This window comes from Marmota marmota, unplaced genomic scaffold, assembly GCF_001458135.2.
Source record: "Marmota marmota marmota unplaced genomic scaffold, marMar, whole genome shotgun sequence".
Lineage (NCBI taxonomy): Eukaryota > Metazoa > Chordata > Mammalia > Rodentia > Sciuridae > Marmota > Marmota marmota.
In genome coordinates, this window is record NW_026000108.1 from 38,590,804 (window position 1) to 38,610,744 (window position 19,941).

Sequence of the window (19,941 nt, forward strand, 5' to 3'; positions counted from 1 at the left end):
TATATATATATATATATATATAATTTTTTGTTTATTTATTTTTTTTGGTACTGGGAATTGAACTCAGGGGCACTCAACCACTGAGCCACATCCCCAGACCTATTTTGTATTTTATTTAGAGACAGGGTCTCCCTGAGTTGCTTAGCAGATGCTTAGCAGTTGCTTAGCCATTGCTAAGGCTGGCTTTGAACTCTAGATCCTCCTGCCGCAGCCTCCCTAGCCCGCTGGGATTGGCGTGTGCCACTGCACCCGGCTGTTCAGTTTAATATCTTAAAAATTGTCTCTGGCAATAATAAAATTACTGATGTATACCAGGTATACACAAATTAAATGTTGCTCATCATTTGAAAGTTAAAGTAAAACATATCAAGTTTTCCCACAATAAAATATTAGAAAATGAGGGGATGGGGATCCAGTCCTTATTTATTTGCACATTCATTTTTCCATTTGTTCCCTTGTTCATTAAACAACAACAACAACAAAAATGAGTTAATTCATGCACCAGCCATATTCCTGATACAATGCCAGGTGCTGGAAATGAAAACACCTGTGTCCCTGCCTACCTGGGACTTTAGTCCAGTGGGGAGACACTGCAGATGAATGAGACAAATAGTTGTGAATATTCTGTGGGACGAGTGTTGCACGGGAGGGGTGGCTTCTGCCATGTTCTGTAGCTGTCCTCCTTTGTGCCCTGGATTTACATCCAGTTCCTCTGTACCTCTTCACAGAAGCTTTCCTACCCGACAAACTAGACGTCTGTCAGGACAGGCTACTGTGGAAGATTTGTTATTAAGCAACATGCTGTATTTTAGAAACAGCCTTTGAGAATTTGATATTTCTGGTTAATGCCCCAGCTCCCCTCCTGTTAGAGATATACATTGCTGCATTTACCCTGTGGTAACCTTGGCTTTGTGAACTTTGTATTTCTCTGGTTTCTTCCAGGTGGGTGTACTCTGTCCTGCTCTGTTTTCCTGCCCAATGCCCTGCTTTTCTCTTACGCCAACTTGCTTAGGGGTCTGCCAGGTGGAGAGAATGAGAAAGTAAGAGCCATTCTGTGCCTAAATTTGTCTCTTTAGAACATTGTGACTGATTAGCTTTTGGGTTTCTTCTTCCCGTATGGAATTAGAGAACACTTCTTATTACAGCTTCATACAACTAAGATCTTTTTGGTAAGAGTTACATTATATTGGTGAGACCATAAAAAACAAGGAACAAAGATAATGTTCAGAGTCACTTTTAATACAACTGAAAATAATTTGTATCATATCCAAAATTAGTATACATTTATTTTCTGGGTTTTGCTTGCTGTTTCCTCAAACATTGAACATAACTTTTTTTTTTTTGTGAGCCTTCCATCTAAGCTTAACTCTTACTTGACATTTTCTTACTTGACATTTACATTTTGTGCCATATCTCTATGTACATTCATACTATATATGATTTTAGAATCACGCACACTTTTATGTAAGCTACTTGTAGTGCATGTCAACGTAGCTCAACTTTTTTGGCCTGTCATTGGCCTACTGTGAATTCTGGCATGCATCCTGGGCAGGACCCTGTGCCCGGAGTCGTCCACATCCCAGGGTAGAATTATCACTGCAGCACTGCTGTATTAAGAACCTGCATATGCTCCACTGTGCTTCTCAGCTTGGTGTATGCAAATAGTCAATTGAGCCCCTATAGCTGCTCAGAAGGTCCTTTCCCTTGGATGTCTCTGTTCCTGCCCAGTCAGTAGTCAGTAATAAGCATCATCAGCAACCCAGCAACTAGGAAATGGGAAATTCAAGGCCATCCCTCATCAGGAAGAGGCTGGGTCCTCTCATATAGAGCTTGATTCCTAGAACTCTACCTGATTTATTAAGGTTGTCCCTATTCATGAGAACACTGCTAGAATAATCCCTTAGGTACTAAGATAAATTTATGCAATAACTGAATTTCCACAATATGTTCTTTTAAAAGAAATTTTGTTTCCTGGAATTTACCATTGGAAGGATTTTTCACATTAACCTTTGATATATTCTTTCCCTTTTATACAGGGACCGTGATGTTCATTATTGGGCTAAATATGTTATTTGGTCCTAAGAAAAACCTTGACTTTCTTCTTCAAACAAAAAACAGTCCTAAAATGCTTTTCAGAAAGAGTGAAAAATACATGATGCTTTGTAAGTATCATTTCACATTCTTTTAAAAAATGTTTATTATACAAATTTTTAGTCATGAAATTAGAGCATGTAATGAAGCTTCATGTACCCTTCACCTATCTTCAACAACTGGCAATATTTTACTAATGATGTTAACAGCTATTTCCCACTTTCTTTCAGTAATTTAAAGTATTTAAAGCAAGTTCCTGATATCTCATTTCAACTATAAAAACTATTTACTAGCTTTATTTCACCTCTAACATATATAATATGGTTTAACAGGTACAATGTTCAAAATGCTGTGTTGTAATAGTTGAGTCTATTTTCTCCATTATTTTGTTCTCCTTTTGGAGAGATTAAATATGTTAATATTTGGAATGTTGATGAACTAGACACTCAAATATGAAATTCACTGTCTAATATCTGCCTCATTTAAAATGGATTGGATTAAATAAAAATATTTATTGAATGTCATGTAGGAATAATGATCTCCACCCTCAGGGACTTGATAATTTACTAAAAGAGACAAAAACACTACAATATAAAGAGAAAACAAAAAGCTACATAGATTTTCAAAACATCTCTAAAATATATTTCACAAAGCAGTGAGACTGTTTAAAAACCATCATGTATATTTCATCATCATTTGAAAATATCATATTTAAATTTAGGGGAGATGAGTTTTTGTGTGTGTATACTGTTAAGTTTTGGTGTGTCCCTTAAAACCAGAACCTGGCAGTTTTTGTTTGTAATTTTTTTGGTTAAGAACTATAATTATTTTAGTCACTTATTAAATTCAGGCATTTGAAAAAATTTACTTCAGAGTTTTTACAAAATAGACTTTGTTTTTTTTAGAGCTGTTGCATGTTTATAGCCAAATTGAATGGAAGGTTCAGAGAATTCTCATATACCTTCTGCCTCTGCACATGTAAACCATTCCCACTACCAAAATTACTAACCAGAGTGATAGATTTGTCATATTTAATGCTATGTCAACAAATCCCCAATCACTCGAAGTCTATAGGTTACATTAGGGTTTACTCCTGGTGCTGTGCATTTTGTAGGCCTTGAAAACGTATAACATGCATTTGCTATTAGAACATCATTCACAAGAGTTCTGCTGCCCCAAGTACCCCCTGTGCTCTACCTGTTAACCCCTCTGCCCCCACCCCACCAAAAAAACAAAATACTCCTGGCAACCTCTGAACTTTTAATTGTTTCCCTTTATTTTTTTTCCTTTTCCAGAAAGCCAAACTTTGTCTTTTGATTTGAATTTAATCTATTTTTCTAGATTTGAATTTAATCTATTTTTATAATTTCTTTCTATCATCTTTGTCTTTTCACTTTCCACTTTCACAGGTACTTTTTTTCCTTCTTGATGTCTTTTGTATCAATTAGGTTTTTGTTTTTTGTTCACACCTCTCCTTTCACTTCCACCCTCCCTCCTCCCCCACTTTCTTTTTCCCCCCTCCATTCCTCCCTTTCTTCTTCCTCCGTCTCCTTCTCCTTCTCCTCTCCTTCTCCTCCCCTCACCTCCTCCTTCTTCTCCAAAGATTAAACACAGGGGCACTTAACCACTGAACACCCCCCCCAGCCCTTTTAATTTTTTATTTTGAGAAACGGTCTTGCTAAGTTGCTTAGGACCTTATGAAGTTGCCAAGGCTGGCCTTGAGCTTGAGATCCTCCTGCATCAGCCTCCTGAGCTGCTGGGATTACAGGCGAGCACCACCACACCTCTTTCTAGTTTAGAATTTATATCTTCAATTTCTATTTTTAAGTGGTTCATTATTTTTATCTCACCACATTGAAAATATTACTGCTTTGTGGTTTGACTTTAGCTATTGATAGGCAATCTGTTGCTGTAACTATTGCGCCTTTGGAAATAATCAGTCTTTGGTGTCTGGCAGCCCTTAATCTTTTTCTCTGTGTTGGTATTCCACAATTTCACTATAATATATCTGGATGTGGATTTTTTCCCCATTTAGCTTGGAAGTCTTTGGGCTTTATGAATCTAAAGAGTCATGTCTCTTATCAATTCTGGAAAATTTTCAGCATTATTTCTGCAAATATTGACTCTTCCCCATTCTTTCTCCTCATTTCTTTTCAACTCCAGTTGGTTACGTGTTTGACCTTCTTCTGTTCTCCAGGTCTTGTAACCACTTTGCTTTTTTCTACCTCTGTTTTTGTGCTGTTGTTTACACTAATTCTCTATTCAACTTTGTCTAAAATGCTCTTTATCTTGTCCATAATTTCTGATTTTAGTTATTATAATGATGTATTTTTATTTCTAGAAGTCTATTTGATTTTCTTTTTATAAATTTTTCTCCTTGCTTATTTTAGTCTCATGTTCTTTAGTCATACTTTGGAATGCCCTCTTTTATTTTCTAATCATGTTGAGCATACTTGTTCCATATTCTGATTCTGAATGTTCCAGTATCAGAAGTCTTTGTGGGGTTGATTCTGCACTGTTTTTTTCCTGCTGGTTCCTGCTTGTGTAGACTTGTTTTTGTGTAGATTTTATGATTTACGGTTACTTTAGGCTCTTGGTCCTTCTAACATGTTTAGGGAATATTCTTTGAAACCTGAATGTAAAGTGTGGGTTATGTATGCATGTCACACATAAAAATGAAACCAAAAAGGAGACATTCATACAAACTCCTTGGCCAATAGAGTCAGGAATTTTGGGAAAAAAAGTACTTTTAAGAAGTCAAATTTAGTTTCTTTTGGATAATTATTTCTTTCTGTTTAGTTTTGTGGCTGCTTGTTGGCTTGGGGTTGTTGGGATTAGGACTACGACATAAAGCCTATGAGAGGAAATTGGGCAAAGGGGTAAGTAATTAAACATTTTAAAATAGAATTTTACATGATATGTGTATATACATATATTTTTAGACTATTTTGGTTGGATGCTATACTTGGATCTGCTAGCTTTAGAATCCTGGATCCCATTTCCTTAACCCCTGGATCACAGACTGATGGTTTTATAGGCTTATTTTATGAAGCTGTGTTATTGAGGTAGGATAAACTAATATATCAGAGGGATATATTCATGATTTTTTGGTGTGGTGTTATTTTTACCATTAATTATTTACCTACTATGAAATAAGAAATTATTTTATAACTGGTAGATAGTTCTGAAGAGAGCATTGTGAGATTCTTTGATTTTAAAAAAATCTTACAGACAGTTCTCGATTTTGCAGATGATGAGTAGTAGCTTGTGTATTGATGGGGGATGGGAGTTTTCTTCTATCTCTCTATGTGTATTTCTAAATGTTTTGATGTCTCTTTTTCTTCTATAAAAGTGAGTAGAATCAAGAGTAATCCATTGCAATGTTGTGCTTGCTACCTGCTCCATAAAAGTTCATTGTATTTCGTAATGCAGTCAGAGTTACAGTTTTGGCTAATATAGAATTGTATGGTTAACTTTGCATTTCAGCAATCTGTTCAACCAGGGAAATTTCTATATTAAATACAAAGCTATACTCAGGGTGGAGACCATGTTTCTTTGTTCATTTCTGTACTGTCAGCACCACCTGAGTGCTTGGAGTGTATTCAGAACTCAGTAATTATTTATTTTTCTTCTTCTTCTCCTTCTCATCCTCCTCTTCTTCCCTACACCCTTGGTAGTGCTGGAGAGCTAACCCAGAGCCTTGCTCAGTCACTCTTTCTTACCAAGTAAATAATAGTAGGTCATCATTACTTGATCTCTTTCTTTTGGCTCTGTAGTTGTTAGTTTTTATTATGGCACCGTATGTCTGTCAGATGTCAACCAGAAATTCTTTTTAAAAAAATTTTTATTACTTAGTGCATGAATTCTTTTTGAAAAGAGTTGTTTGAATTGAATTTAATACCTGTTTAATTTAATACCTGTTCATTCATTTATTCATTTGCAAATGTTTAGTGAATGTCTTTTGATGTCCCTGGCCAGGGATTCAGAGGTAAAGAGACTGGATGAGATCCCTGCCTTCCCAGAGTTTGCACTGAATATGGAAGATAGTATTCAGAGGAAAAAATAAAGAAAAGCAATCATTTTAGATTAGGCTGCTCTGAAGAATATAGGATTATGGAGTTCCGGGTTACAGTTTGGATGGTTAGAGAAGGCTGTTCTGAGGAGGTGACATTAAAATGAAACTTGAAAGTTGAGTAAAGGAAAGTTTTTCAGAGAGTTGATATTTAGACATAGAAAACATGAATAAAGGACTGAGGGAGAACCATTCTGGTGTCTCTGGGGAGCGTCAGGGCAAGGCTTTGGTGGAGTGATAGAAGATGAAGTTGGAGAGGGTAAATCACATAAGGCCTCAGATTCACCAGTGAAAAGTTCTGAGTTCATTTTACTTGCAAGAGAAGCCACAGTGGAATGTCTCCAGTAGGAGTGAAGAAAATGATGTATGTCAACTGGTTACTCTGGGAAGAATGGATGATAGGAGGCTGAGAGTGGAGACAGGAAGACAAATCCAGAGGCTTTTTCAGTGGTCTAGGTGACAGATGTTGGTGATTTTGACAAGTCTGGGGTCATGGAATTGGAGAGAAGAGGAAGGACTTAGAATATGTTTTGAAAGTAGAGCTTATAGGATTGGCCAATGAATTGGATGTTGCTGGATGAGGAACAGAAAGGAACCGGGGATGGCATCTATATTTTTGGCTTGAGTATCTGGATGGAGACAAATAGCACTTTCTGAGATGGAAAGAATGAAGGGACAACAAGTTTTGGGGTGATGAAGTCCAGAATTAAGTACAGATGTATGTTGGGTAGAAAAGAATAGCTTCATGAATATAATTGTGCCTCTGGAAATCACTGTTGATTCTATGTTCCATTGGAGTGGAAGTTCTCTGTTCCATTCTCTTTTTATGACATCCACTAAACTTAGTAACCCTTCTGCAAAGATGAAACACTCAGTTCTCCTCTGGTAGAACATGCACTCTGACTTGCTCAGTGAAACAGTGTTTTTTCCTATGCAAAGACATTGCTATTTCCTTCTCCCAACTTGAACTTGGATGGCTCTGTTTGAAGTGGTTTTTTTGTTTGTTTGTTTGGTTGGTTGAGTTTTGGTAGTTGTGCTCATGAGTTTGTTCTAAACAAACCATTCTCTTTCACAGGAGCCCAGATATAGATCAGGGGGTAATTGAGATAGATGGCTAGGATTGGACAGTGCATTCTCTGAGTAGCTCATGGATCTCATAGAAGAGCCACTAATAGGAATTCTGTCCCAGAGCTTGGCCTTTCCAGTGTTGAGAATGGTAATACTATTTCCAACTTGATTAGAATAGGCTATTTACTTTATAAAGATGACAAAGGCCTCTTGGTACCCCTGTGTGTGATTCTTTTCCCCTACTAGGAGTGTGGTGTTTTGTTTTTTTTTAAATAATTTCCATGCCTTTTTTTTTATTATTATTTGAAGTAATCTGAGAATTTACTTAACAATTTCTCCTTTCCTAAATCTATCTGAATTTTTTTCTCTAGAACTGAGGATTGAACCCAGGGGTACTTTGCCACTAAGCTACCTTCCCTGCCCTTTTAATTTATTTATTTAATTTTATTTTGAGACAAGTTCTCATTAAATTGTCCAGCCTGACCTTGACTTGTGATCATCCTGCCTCAGTGGCCTGGGTCACTGGGATTACAGGAGTGCACCACTTCCATGCTATTCTTTTTATTTTACTACATACGATAGATTCCTAGGCAATATTGTTACTTTCCATGTTTTTAACTTTATCTACCTGGCATCCAACATTTATTTTGCAGCTTACTTTTTTTACTTAAAATTATTTTTATGACCGTCATCCACATGGAAATATGTAGCCTTAATAAATTCATTTATTAAGACTACGTAGTGTCCCATTTTAAGTATGTAATATCATTTTTAAAATGCCATTTCCTATTGATGGACAGCCAGATGGTTTCTAATGTTTTTGGAATTTTAAGGAGTGTTTATTATAAATATTTCCCAGACATTCCTCCTAACTTCAAGCTTAAGCTAGAAGTTCACAGAAGATTGATTATGAGAATACCATAGAGCAAATATCTCCTTTTTTATAAATTAAATGTGAGCAAAAGTCTGAGGAAATTCCTTTGCTGAAATAGGAGTTTTTGTAGAGAGGCAGAGAAAACTGATTGCATTGTTCTGTCATGCTAAATTGCCGTGAAAACAATTCCTCAGGTGCCAGCCACAGAGTTCTCTGCTGCCATCTGGCCTCTCAGGTTTGGATATGACAATGAAGGATGGTCTAATCTAGAAAGATCAGCTCAATTGCTCAACCAGACAGGTAAGTCTTACTCAGATTGGTTCCAGGTTGTGAAAAACTACTATTGTAGAAGGAGGGTTTGTCCGGTTCTACCCTAATCTCTTAAAAAGGCTTTTTGCTATGATGGCAGCTGTAGGACTAGGCTTCTGTGACCACATCTGTCTTTCATAGCAATTAATTCAGTTGATTCTGAACATCTCATATTAGGTGGGTATCTGCAGGGAATTCTTGCCATGTCCTTGTTGTTAAAGATACCCCTGCTGGTAGCTAACTTGTCACTTGGGGACCCATTATTGGGGACCATAAAACTGTTGAATTAAAAAGCAGAATGGGTCAAAAATAAGGCTTGTTTGTGAAGAAAATTGCTTTCAAGAGCCCCAGGGCCAATTGTATTTGTTTCTGTGCCTTAGGATGCTCATGTTAGTATGAAGCATCCTTTAAAATAGGTGGGAATTTTGTCGTTAGATCAGTCACATGGAGCATGTCGTAAGGTAAATGAAGGGCTAGACTGGCTATTCTTAATGATAAGCATCTTCCTGAGAAATTTCACTGTGTCTGATCCTGAGTCCTTATTTAGTCTTGATTACAGGTCCCTGAGACACATCTGGACCAAGTTTTAAAAAGGCCAATAAATTTACCTCTCTGTCAATACTATGGAGCTGTTTGCCCTGGAATAAAATGCTATTGTGCCTCCTTTCATTGTCTCATAACTTAAGTTGGGTATTTGAGAAAAACATGAAGGTTATTTGAAATTTGAGGAAAGATGTTCAGAATATTTGGAACTTAGAAAAGTTATGTTTTTACCCCTTCCCAGTATTTCCTCAAGGTGTTCCATATTTTAATTACATTCTGAGTATGGGAGACTTCCTTCATAGCTTGGGTTGGAACCACATCCCTTTGGTGACTCACAAAGAATTACTTTGTTTTGAGTTTTATGAGTAAAGGCAAAAGGGTTAAGGACATGGACAGAGTTTTGCTAATTGCTTTTTTCATTGTCATGAGTTATTTTTCCCCCATCTCTGTGCTTTTGTTTTTTTCTAAACAGGTGCAGATTTCATAACCATTTTGGAGAGTGATGCTTCTAAACCCTATATAGGTAACAATGACTTAACCATGTGGCTAGGGGAGAAGCTGGGTTTCTATACAGACTTTGGTCCAAGCACCAGGGATCACACCTGGGGGTGAGTATACCTTGGGAATTAATACAGAACGCAGTCCTGAAAGACCAGCCAGCATAGGCTTGGAGTGGAAAGTTGGGATTATCATGTCTTTGTCCTGTGAACATGCCCCAGTGATGCTACTTGGGATGTGGGGAGTTGCTGAAGATATGCCTATTTCTTAATTTTTAAAGTTGTTTCCCCATTGCTGGGTACTTCCAGTTCTTTACCATTATAAACCATTTGGGGTAGGAGCTAAGGTTTAATACCAGGCCTGTCTGACGTGGATGCTTGTCTCAGGAAGTATGTGTTCTAGTTTGGAAAAATAAAAATACAGTTGGAACTTTGTATCTTCAGGTTTTTTTTTTCTTTTGTGGAAACTGACCTCAGGTTGAAAATATTTTTTTTAAAAAAAGTGCTAAAATGTTCCAAAAGCCAAAACTGGAATTTGCCTTCTACCGAGCACTGCACTGAGTCCATGTGAATGAAGTGAAGCATATGCTTTGTGTTAGATATTAAAAATAACCTAGAGATGAGTTCAGGAGGATGTGTGTAGCTTCTATGCAAATACTAGGTCATTTTCTATGAGAGACTTGAGCATCCATGGATTTTGGTACTAATGGGGTATCCTGGAACCAGTTCTCCACAGATACTGAGGGATGGCTGTAAACATATATACAAAGAAATAAATAAGATAACTTGAGGTTGTCATAAGTTCTATGAAGAAAGCAAGCTATGAGTCACAGTGACCAAAGGGTGGTGACCATGGGGAATGGTGGTCCTCTAGGTGATATGGTCAGGAAGGTCTCTCTGAAGATACCATGATGAGGACACAGGAAGAGCTGAGGAAGCCGCAGGGTAAAGTCTGGAGGCAGGATGGAGCTTGGGGAGCCTGCATTGGAGGAGATCCAGGAGAAGTTGTTAAGAAATGAAGCCAAGGGAGGGCAGTTGACCAGAGAGAGCCCCTTTTATCCACTTGGGACAGGGTGCCGCTGGAGAGGAGTCATCTAGTCTGGCATACATTTTTATAGTTCATTCTGGCCATTCTTGGAGGAGCGAGAGTGGGAGCTGGGAGACAGGAGATGAGGTTGGAGCAGCAGCACAGACAGGAGGTGACGGTGGCAATGGAGAGAAGGGGGCCGAGGCAGGAACTGCTTTGGAATAGAGCTGACAGTACCTGCCGTTGGCTGAGAGGTCAAGGTCGGGGAAGAGAAGAATCAGGAAGACTCAGGGTGATGTCTAGGCTTTGACCTGATTACCTGATGGGAGATGAAGCCCTTTAAGGGCAGGGGAACACCGGGAAAGAGTGCATATGTGCCGAGCTGGAGATGCGCCAGGACAGTCAGGTGACATACAGTGTATACCTTGGAGGGTCAAGTAGGACAGGCCTGGCTGGAGATGGACCTTAGAGTTCACCACTGTAGAGATGGATCTGAGGGACCTGACAAGGGAGTCACAGAGGTAGCACAAGCACCTAGAGAAAAGAAGTTGGTTGAGGCATGAGCTCTACACCTCCTTTTCATATGTAGCTCTTTGACTTTGAGTGAGGTAGATCCCCTCCCCTTATATATGTTTATAGAATCTTTTTTGCGGTTGGTGGGGGGGACCAGGGATTGATCTCAGGGGCACTGGCCCACTGAGCCACATCCTCAGCTCTACTTTGTATTTTATTTAGAGACGGGGCCTCACTGAGTTGCCTAGTGCCTCGCTTTTGCTGAGGCTGGCTTTGAATTCTTCTTCCTTCTGTCTCAGCCTCCTGAGCCTCTGGGATACAGGCATGTGCCACCACACCTAGCTATAGAATTTGTGTGTGTGTGTGTGTGTGTGTGTTACTGGGGATTTGAACCCAGGGCCTCGTACATGTGAGGCAAGCACTCTACCAACTGAGCCATATCCCCAGCCCTGGAGTCATTTTTAATGTCTAGTTTTTAAAAATTGTTACTTTGTATCCTTGCTGGCAAGATATATTCTGAATGTATTGATTAATATTAGAATTTTTATGCAAATGTGTGGTTAGGATAACAATGCAGGTAAGATGGATTTTATATATTATCAAAGCCTCCATTTTCGTGTCTCTGTAGTGCTGATTAAAACAGACCTGATACTGTGCTTTTAGGGATACAGCAAGACAGGCTAAATAGTGAGATGTGGTGAACTAACCAGCAAACTGCCATGGAATTCTGTCACATTATTGCTCTGACTTCCCCTTGGTGGGATGCCTGTAGCGTGACACATCTCTTTCTAATGCATTTTCTTCATCTGCCTACCTGATAGGATGGGACTGATGTTGATGGCCCTCTTTTTTCCTTCCAATACAGGATTATGGTGTTATCAAGATACCCAATTGTGAAATCGGAGCATCACCTTCTTCCGTCACCAGAGGGCGAGATTGCACCAGCCATAACCCTGACTGTCAACATCTCTGACAAATTTGTGGATTTTGTTGTGACACACTTTGGAAACCATGAGTAGGTTTCTCTGACTTAATATTATACAAATGCCAAGACATATTATCAACGTGTTCCTTTGATTTCTATGAAAGAATCTTTTATGCTTCCTTCTTTTCTCACCTCTCAAAGAAATTCCCCTGCATTGCTGGTTGCAATAATGAGACGTAGAAGCATTGGGGATGCAGGCAGTCCTTAGAGGTGGTGTAGTGACGGGCTGTGTTAGCCCTCAATGACTGAAATGTGCAGTCATTCTCTCTGCAGGTGTTATGCTAAGGGCATCATTATATTTAATCTTCACTCTGTAGGAGGTAAGTACCATTACAGCCCCATTTTATAGATATAGACTCTGGACATTAGACACTAGATTAACTTGACCGGCCAAGGTCACACAGCTAAGAAGTGGTTTGACTCAAACTCAGCCCACAGGTGGTTGGAACCATGGGTAAGCCAGACTGCAGAAAAATTAATTCCCTTTTCCTATAGGATTATTGATAGAAATAGGAGTACCGTTGGGATTTGAGGGTGCTACATGATGTACCTTTTTTTCATTCATGTATTCACAAGGCAGAAGAATATATAGGCAGAAGAATCTGGCAGATGGAAATGAAAATTCCACTTTAATACTGATAAGGCTATTTGGACAACAAGGCTTACGTGGCCATATGACCTAGCTAATGTGTCCCCTCGCAGTATAGGAAACAGACTCCCCACAAACACTAGGCCTCCTAACAGGTGCAAGACCTGCCTTGTTAAGCTCTTCCTTTGGTGAAAGGGACCAGTTAGAAAATTCCCTGTCTACAAACCAGTGGATTCTAGAGAGGAAGGGCTCAAGACAGAAATGGCCAGTTAATTTTTTCACACTTAGCTAGAAAATTCTTCCCTGAAAGTAAAGGATGGGGAGACAGGCCAGTGGTGGTTTTATAAGTCAGTCCCTCTACAAAGAAGCATGAATGGAAAAGAAGTTTTTTTTTTCCCCAAAGAACATTCACAACCAGTGACTTAATACTGAATAAATAGCTAATAATGCCAACAATATATTGTAAAAGCAAAGATAAAAGTGTAGAGTTTATACTCTGCTATTCTAAACATAATCACTTAAAACACAAATGTACAGTGCTATGTGCTTTTATCAAGACCTGACTGCGTTAATAATACAAGTAGCTATAGAACTTCAAGGTAACACACAGAATATCAAGAAAACAACATCGTTCTACTATTAAGTTTCACCTCAACAAAACCAATATGCCTGCAAATGGTCACTATTATTTTTTTCACTACCTTGATTTTTCTTATACTAATATGTGTGGATCTGTAAAAGCATATTTGAATATTTTGCAAAATAAGTCAGAGCATTAGATATTTACACAGAACATCCAAATATGATTAATATACACCATTCACTATCCGACTCTAGTTTGCCTCTATAGAACCGAGAAGGCATTTGGAAGACAGATACTGTAGATGCTCCACATTTCTTTAAAAAAAAACTGAAGAAATGCCTCAAGTAATGTTCATGTAGCAAGTATAGACATCCAGAAATCCTATCGCTGACCTTACATTTTACTCCAGTTGGGTAAAGTTTGCAAGATCTCAACCCCCAAAACAGTTGAGTCTGCTCTTTTATTCCTTTGTTCTCCATTCCCCGCCTCCTTTAACTCCCCCCAATGTCTCCCAAAATTGAAAGAATAAACTTAAAAAAAAAAGCAGGCCTTGGAATGTGCATGGCAAAGGGACAGATAGGATTGCCTTTGCTAACTTTCTGTTAACCACCTACTTGATGCTTTCTGATTACACCATCCCTTCACTTGCTATCTTTTGCATCTGATTTAATAATGACAAAAAAATGACACAATAATAATGGCTATTTCCTTTTGAGGAGATGTAACTCCAGGGAGTGAAGCAGTGTAGTTTAGTGCTCAGGAGGATGGATTCCAGAGCTTGGAATCAGAGAGTCTGGTTTAAATCCTAATTCCATCACTAGCTGTGTATCTTTTACAGTTCTTTGACTATGTGGAGCCTTGGTTTCCTCATTTGTAAGTTAGGGGCAATCATGGTATTTATTTCACAGAGTTCTTATAAGAAGAAAGTGAGATATTTCAGGTAAAGTACATGAATCTAGTAAGTGCTTAATTAATGCTGGCTATTATTAAACCAAATCAGGCAACTCCAAGTGTAAAAGAGAAATTATTTCTTTAAAAAGAAATTATTTGTCAAACACAAGTCAAGCTCTGTCATGTACCAAGCGTAGGGTCAGACACAATCTTTGTCCTTAAGAGCCACCACTCTTGTCACTCCTTAGAATTTCTGTCCATGAACACTGTGGCCTCCCAACAAGTGACAGAGGAAGTTTGCACCTAGAAAAATTTGTGAAGCCATCATAATATGTGTTTGCCTTCGTTGTTTTCTACAATACTTTATAGAAAAATTCTTACTCTGGATAAATATTTAGAGATTTCCTTTTCCAGTGATTGTGGCATACAAATGTGAAAATCCTATTAGGAGTGAATTAGAGAATGCTTGTGCATGTTATTAGCTGATTCAACAAGAATGTTTAATGTGCCGAGCATGCGAATATCTCTTTTACAACCAATAAATAGGAAATAGCAGCTTTTCTTAGAAGTCATTTAGGTAAATACCATAATGAAAGTTGATATTACTTTAGCTGATTAACCAAGCTACTGGCTAGTCACCATTGCCTTTTTATAAATCTATAACCTGCATCATATACAGAGAGAAAACAGAACCAGCTGTCTGGAGATTTATACACTAGTTTTGGTTCTGTTGCAGGGGATCCTTGGTGAGTTCCATTTGATCGTTTCCGAAAATCAGATAAAATCCTCTTTTTCATCTCACATTATATTGCTATTGGGCTGATCAAAGATTAACACATAAGTAAACATATAACATGTATGTTCTCTCACTCTCTTTCCCTCTCACTCCTTCCTCCTTTCTTCATGCACATAGTATATTTTTTATTTTTACTGTTATCAGTAGATGAGATTTTTCTCTTGAGAAAATGTAGAACCAGATTCACAAATTATTTTCCAGCAATATAGTGCTAAACTATATTTGAATGGGCTGTGGCTTTGGAATTTTCTAAACCTGGATTTGAATTCTACCCGTATGTATCAGAAGGAACAGAATTCCCTACAGTCCTGATGAGGCTTTAACTAAGGTTGGAAAGGTCCATGGGAACATAGGAGGTGCTGAGGCTCTCAGATGCTAGTCACAGTGGGAAATCATTGCCAGCCTTACAGCTGAAGAGGCAGGCAGAGGACATCGTGTTCTGAGAGTCCTGCGAGATCTAGAACCAGGAAGAGGACCACTAGACATGAAGAATGAGCTACTGCCAGCGGGACTGGCCCTCTGACTGACCCAACTTCACCCTTCTCCTAACATTTTATCTGCTAGTGTCTCTGGTTGGACAAGCCTCACTGGAAATCAGATAAGGAAGCCCAGGAGATGAAACCTGAAAGAGTCAGAATCACCCAGGACATTGAGAAGGCCAGAGACTGGGTCTGGGCACAGGAGATGGAGAATACTTGGCCTGTGACCTGTGTACACTTAGTCCTGTCTTCAGATCCTACTTCAATGAGGTTTCTCCAATCCTCTTGGTCCTCAGTGAGCTCCCCCTTATCTTCCTTTGTCGTTTTCTTCTTAACGCTCATTTATTAGCTATCTCTCTATGCAAATACCCGAGTTAGTCTTCATTTGCTTTTGGATCCATTCCTTGTTCTTTTCAACTGTAAGGAACACATTTCCCAAAGTCCCTTGCTTTCTGGTTTCTGGTGGGTTTAGTCCCTGGCATTAGTGCAAGGTTGGAGGGCAAGAGAAGTAAAGAACCCAGGGTATTTCTCATCTCCTTTGCTTCTGTTATCCTTGGTATCAGCTAAATTTCTTCTCTGGCCCCAGCTCCTTCCCAGATAGTCCCAGCTCCACCTGGCAGCTGCTTCCATAGTCTATCTCCTGCCAGCCAGTCCTGGCTTCTAGACTCTGAGCTATCACCTCCTGCCCCTCTTCTAGCTATAGGGATGGTACTAGTTTCTCTCTGTTGGTAATCTCTGGTTGCCTCACTAGCTATAGGGATGGTACTAGTTTCTCTCTGTTGCTAACCTCTGGTTGCTCACTGACCCCTGTTTGGCTTCCCATAGCTTAGGTAATGAATTCCCTAACTTAAATTCATTTTGTTTGAAACATATGGAGTGTTTCAGTTTTTCTGGCTGGATCATGTAAAATATGATGTACTGTTTCCCCACCTCCAAACCCTCCAAAAGTTTGATACACCTGTATCTAATTATCTGTTTTATGTCTTCTGTGATTAGCAAAATAAAAGCAACATGTCTAGACAATATTTAAGCAGAAGAGCTGAAGTGGCTTTCAGAAGGTGTTTAGTTGAGGGACTTGTGTGATAGGATAATAAGCTTGGTGTGCTCTGCTCCTTGAATGTTTGAGTTCTCCTTCTTACCAGTATTCCTGTCTCTTTTAATTTCACTCTTTTGTTGTAATACTGATGACCAGACTTCATGTTACTGCTATTATTTCTTCTGATGAAAAGTTGAACAAATGCTGTATTTAGAATAGATATTTAAATCAACTTGACTCCTGATGATTTGTGGAGAAAAATCATATTGTTCTTAGTCAAAAGTTTGTCAGCCTACTCAGTTGAAGCACTGTATCTGGGCCTTGTTCATTTGCATAACTTAAGGTATTTACCCAAACAGGAATTGCTCTGGGTTTTGTACACTGTTTGAAGATACTCTTGGGAATTTAGTTATCTAATAGTTTTTAAGAATTGTTTTGCAAGTTCAGTAGGAGGCACATTTTTAGTTTTTTGTTTTGTGTTTTGTTTTTCTAGAGATGACCTTGACAGGAAACTGCAGGCTATTGCTGTTTCAAAACTACTGAAAAATTGCTCTAATCAAGTGGTATTTCTGGGGTATATCACTTCAGCACCTGGTTCCAGAGATTACCTACAGCTCACCAAACATGGCCATGTGAAGGTAACATAATCTTAATAGGATTTCAGTTTTATTAAGTAAAATGCTTCTTTTTGTTTCATGCTTGGGGGGAAAAACCCATAATGCAATACAACAATTTAATATGTGTTTGTTATGGTTTGGATCTGGAATATCCGCCAAAATCTCAGATGTTGAAGGCCATGCAGCAGTGTCCAGAGGCGAGGCTTCCAGGAAATGATTGGATCATAAGGGCTCCAACCTCATCAGTGAATGAATCCTTTTGTTGGATTAATCATTTAAATGTACCTACGTATAGGCAGGATGCCCAGGTGCAGTGGCTATGTTTTTAGCCCCAGTGGCTTGGGAGGCTGAGGCAGGAGGATTGCAAGTTCAAAGCGAGCCTCAGGGACTTTGCAAGGTCCTGAGCAACTTGGCAAGACCTTGTTTCAATAAAATAAAAAAAAATAAAAAAAAAAATAAAAACAGGCTGGGGATGTGACTCAACGATTAAGTGCCCTTGGGTTCAATCCCCAGTACTAAGAAGAAGAAGAAGGGAAAAAAAAAAAAAAACTATAGGCAGGTGGGGCATGGTTAGAGGAAGTAGGTCACTTGGGGCTACAATTTTATCCCTGTCCCCTTTCTCTCTCCCTACTTTCTGGCTGCCATGAGCTAAGATGCTTTCCTCCACCACACTCTTCCACCGTGATATTCTGCCTCACTCCACACCCAGAGCAATGAAGCCAATAGTTCTTGGACAGAAACCTTTGAAACTGTATGTCAGAATGAAACTTTTCTCCTCTAAGTTGGTTTTCTCAGGTATTTGTCACAGTGATGAATAGCTGACTGTCACAGTATTTTGATTATCTACTGCTGCACAGAAACCACCACAAACATACTAGCTTAAAACAACAGCAGCCATCTATTTGCTTACAAATCTACAATTTGCACAGGGCGAGTGGGGATAGATCATTTTTCCTTCACGCAATGTCAGTGCTCATCTCCTGTGGATCTCCTTGTAGATGATCCACAGGAGGTAGGTTGGTGCTTTGGGCTTGGGACCTTGGTTCCTGTCCATGGGCTACTTGGGTTTTCTCCCTTTATGGTGGCTGCGTCTCAGAGTGAGAATCGAAGAGCAACAGGAAGAACCTGAATTGCTTTATATGATTTAGCCTTTTAAGTCATGGTGTCACTTTGCTCTTGTCACAAGTCTGATGGCATTCAACTAGAAGAAACAAACTTACCTCTAAGTGGGAGGAATATCAGAGTTTCATCATAAGAGTACCATATGGAAAGGGAGATACTGTTGTAGCCATGTTTAAGAAATGGAATCTGCCACATTGTGAGAGGTAATGACGCTGAGAGTAAAAGATGAAATGAAATGTCAAATAGAACAGCTAATCCACCAGACAGGGCCTCATCAAGTTGACAATGAATTAGTTTTTTCCTTTTAAGATTTAAAACACTTGAATTTTCAGATATATTCCTGTCCTGGAGCACGAAGACACAAATCAAAGCCTTGAGAGAAGGACACTCCAGAATACCAAGTGCATTGATTTAAAATGAGAAATATAATTTTTATATCTAGTGAATCCCCATATAGTTTTCTTGATCCTTTGCTTCTTTTCTTTTTGTTTTTAACCTCATATCTTGAGACAGAATCTTCAGAGAAAAGCGATTGCTCGTTTTGTGTTGATTTTACTACTTTAACTCTTCTTAGAGTATAACACTGGAAAGACAGGTGACAGTGGGGTGTGAGGATAGTTTTCTGCATGTATGGAAAACACAAATGACAGTGGTTTGAATAAGAAAGAAGTTTGTTTCTTTGTATAAAAGCCTCAGTGGTGAATCAATACTGGCAAGGCGATCCATGATGTCTGGAACCTGAGTTTCTCTACCACAGCTCGACTCAACACCGCCTCCTTTTCCATGGCCTCCATTCACATGGTTCAGTCATGTAGAATGACATCCATATTCTAGTCAACAGATGGAGGAAGGGCCCCAAGAGCATATGCAAGTTATCCCTAAAGGCAAGTTCCAGGAAACTGACCTTTAATACTTCTACTTACATCTCCTTGACTGGGATTCTGTCATATGGTCATTCTTTGCTCTACAAAGAGTTTGGAGGTGTGAAATCTTGATGGGTATATACCCAGCTAAAAATGGTATTATGTTGAAAGAAGGGCAGATACTGGGGAGATGAGTTAGTCTCTTCATTCATGGAGAGTAGAATCATGATGCATTTCTGATTGTTTGCTTTGGTCAAAGGGTTTATGATAGTGACATTATTTGTGATAGTGACATTATTCCAGAGAATACATAAGAAAGAACAGTTTTTCCAAGAAGATGATGAGTTCAGCTTTGCACTGAGTTTGAGGTATCTATGGGACTCTAATGGAGATGTCCAATAGATGGGTGGATATATGGATCTGGAATTCAGGAGGGCACTTTGGACAGGAGATATGGATGAAGCAGTTGCCATCATATAAGCAATTATTAAATCATGAACATATTATTATGAGTAAAAGAAGTGAAAAAGGAAAACCAAAGAAAATCCCCTCTATTAGTCTGTTTTGTGTTGCTTTAACAGAGTACCTAATTCTAGGTACTGTATAAAGAAAAGAGGTTTATTTGACTCATAGTTTTAGAGACTGAAAGTCTAAGATTGGTAGCCCCATCTTTTCAGCCTCTGGTGAGGACCCCTTTTGCTGCATAAAATCATTCAACATGGTAAAGAGGAAGGGGAGGTGGCCACATGCAGAAGGGGCCATACATATGGTATGACGTTACTTTGTAACAACCTGCTCCAACAAGGTGTAAAGTCCCTCTGCAGACCAGCCAGTGTTTTCTGAAGGTGGAGCCCTATGACCTAACTACTTCCCATTAGGCCCTCTCTCTTAAATATCCCACAGCCTCAACACAGCCATATTGAGAACCAGTCTTCCATTACATGGACCCTTGAGGGACACACTCATAACTCCACCAATAAAGCCAC

The 19,941-nt window shown here is 39.0% G+C and overlaps 1 protein-coding gene across 2 annotated transcripts in view; it reads left to right on the top strand.

The window, feature by feature from the left end:
• Cwh43 (cell wall biogenesis 43 C-terminal homolog) overlaps positions 1–19,941 on the top strand; it is a 49,533-nt gene that overhangs the window by 16,105 nt on the left and 13,487 nt on the right. For both annotated transcript variants that reach the window (XR_007341075.1, XM_015482092.2), the window contains exons 8-13: positions 2,037–2,162; positions 4,891–4,970; positions 8,300–8,405; positions 9,430–9,565; positions 11,860–12,009; positions 16,847–16,991. Coding sequence is in view for 1 of the 2 variants with exons in the window: in XM_015482092.2 (XP_015337578.2) it covers positions 2,037–2,162; positions 4,891–4,970; positions 8,300–8,405; positions 9,430–9,565; positions 11,860–12,009; positions 16,847–16,991 (743 nt within the window). In the remaining variant the exon portion in view is untranslated. The remainder of the gene's footprint in view (positions 1–2,036; positions 2,163–4,890; positions 4,971–8,299; positions 8,406–9,429; positions 9,566–11,859; positions 12,010–16,846; positions 16,992–19,941) is intronic.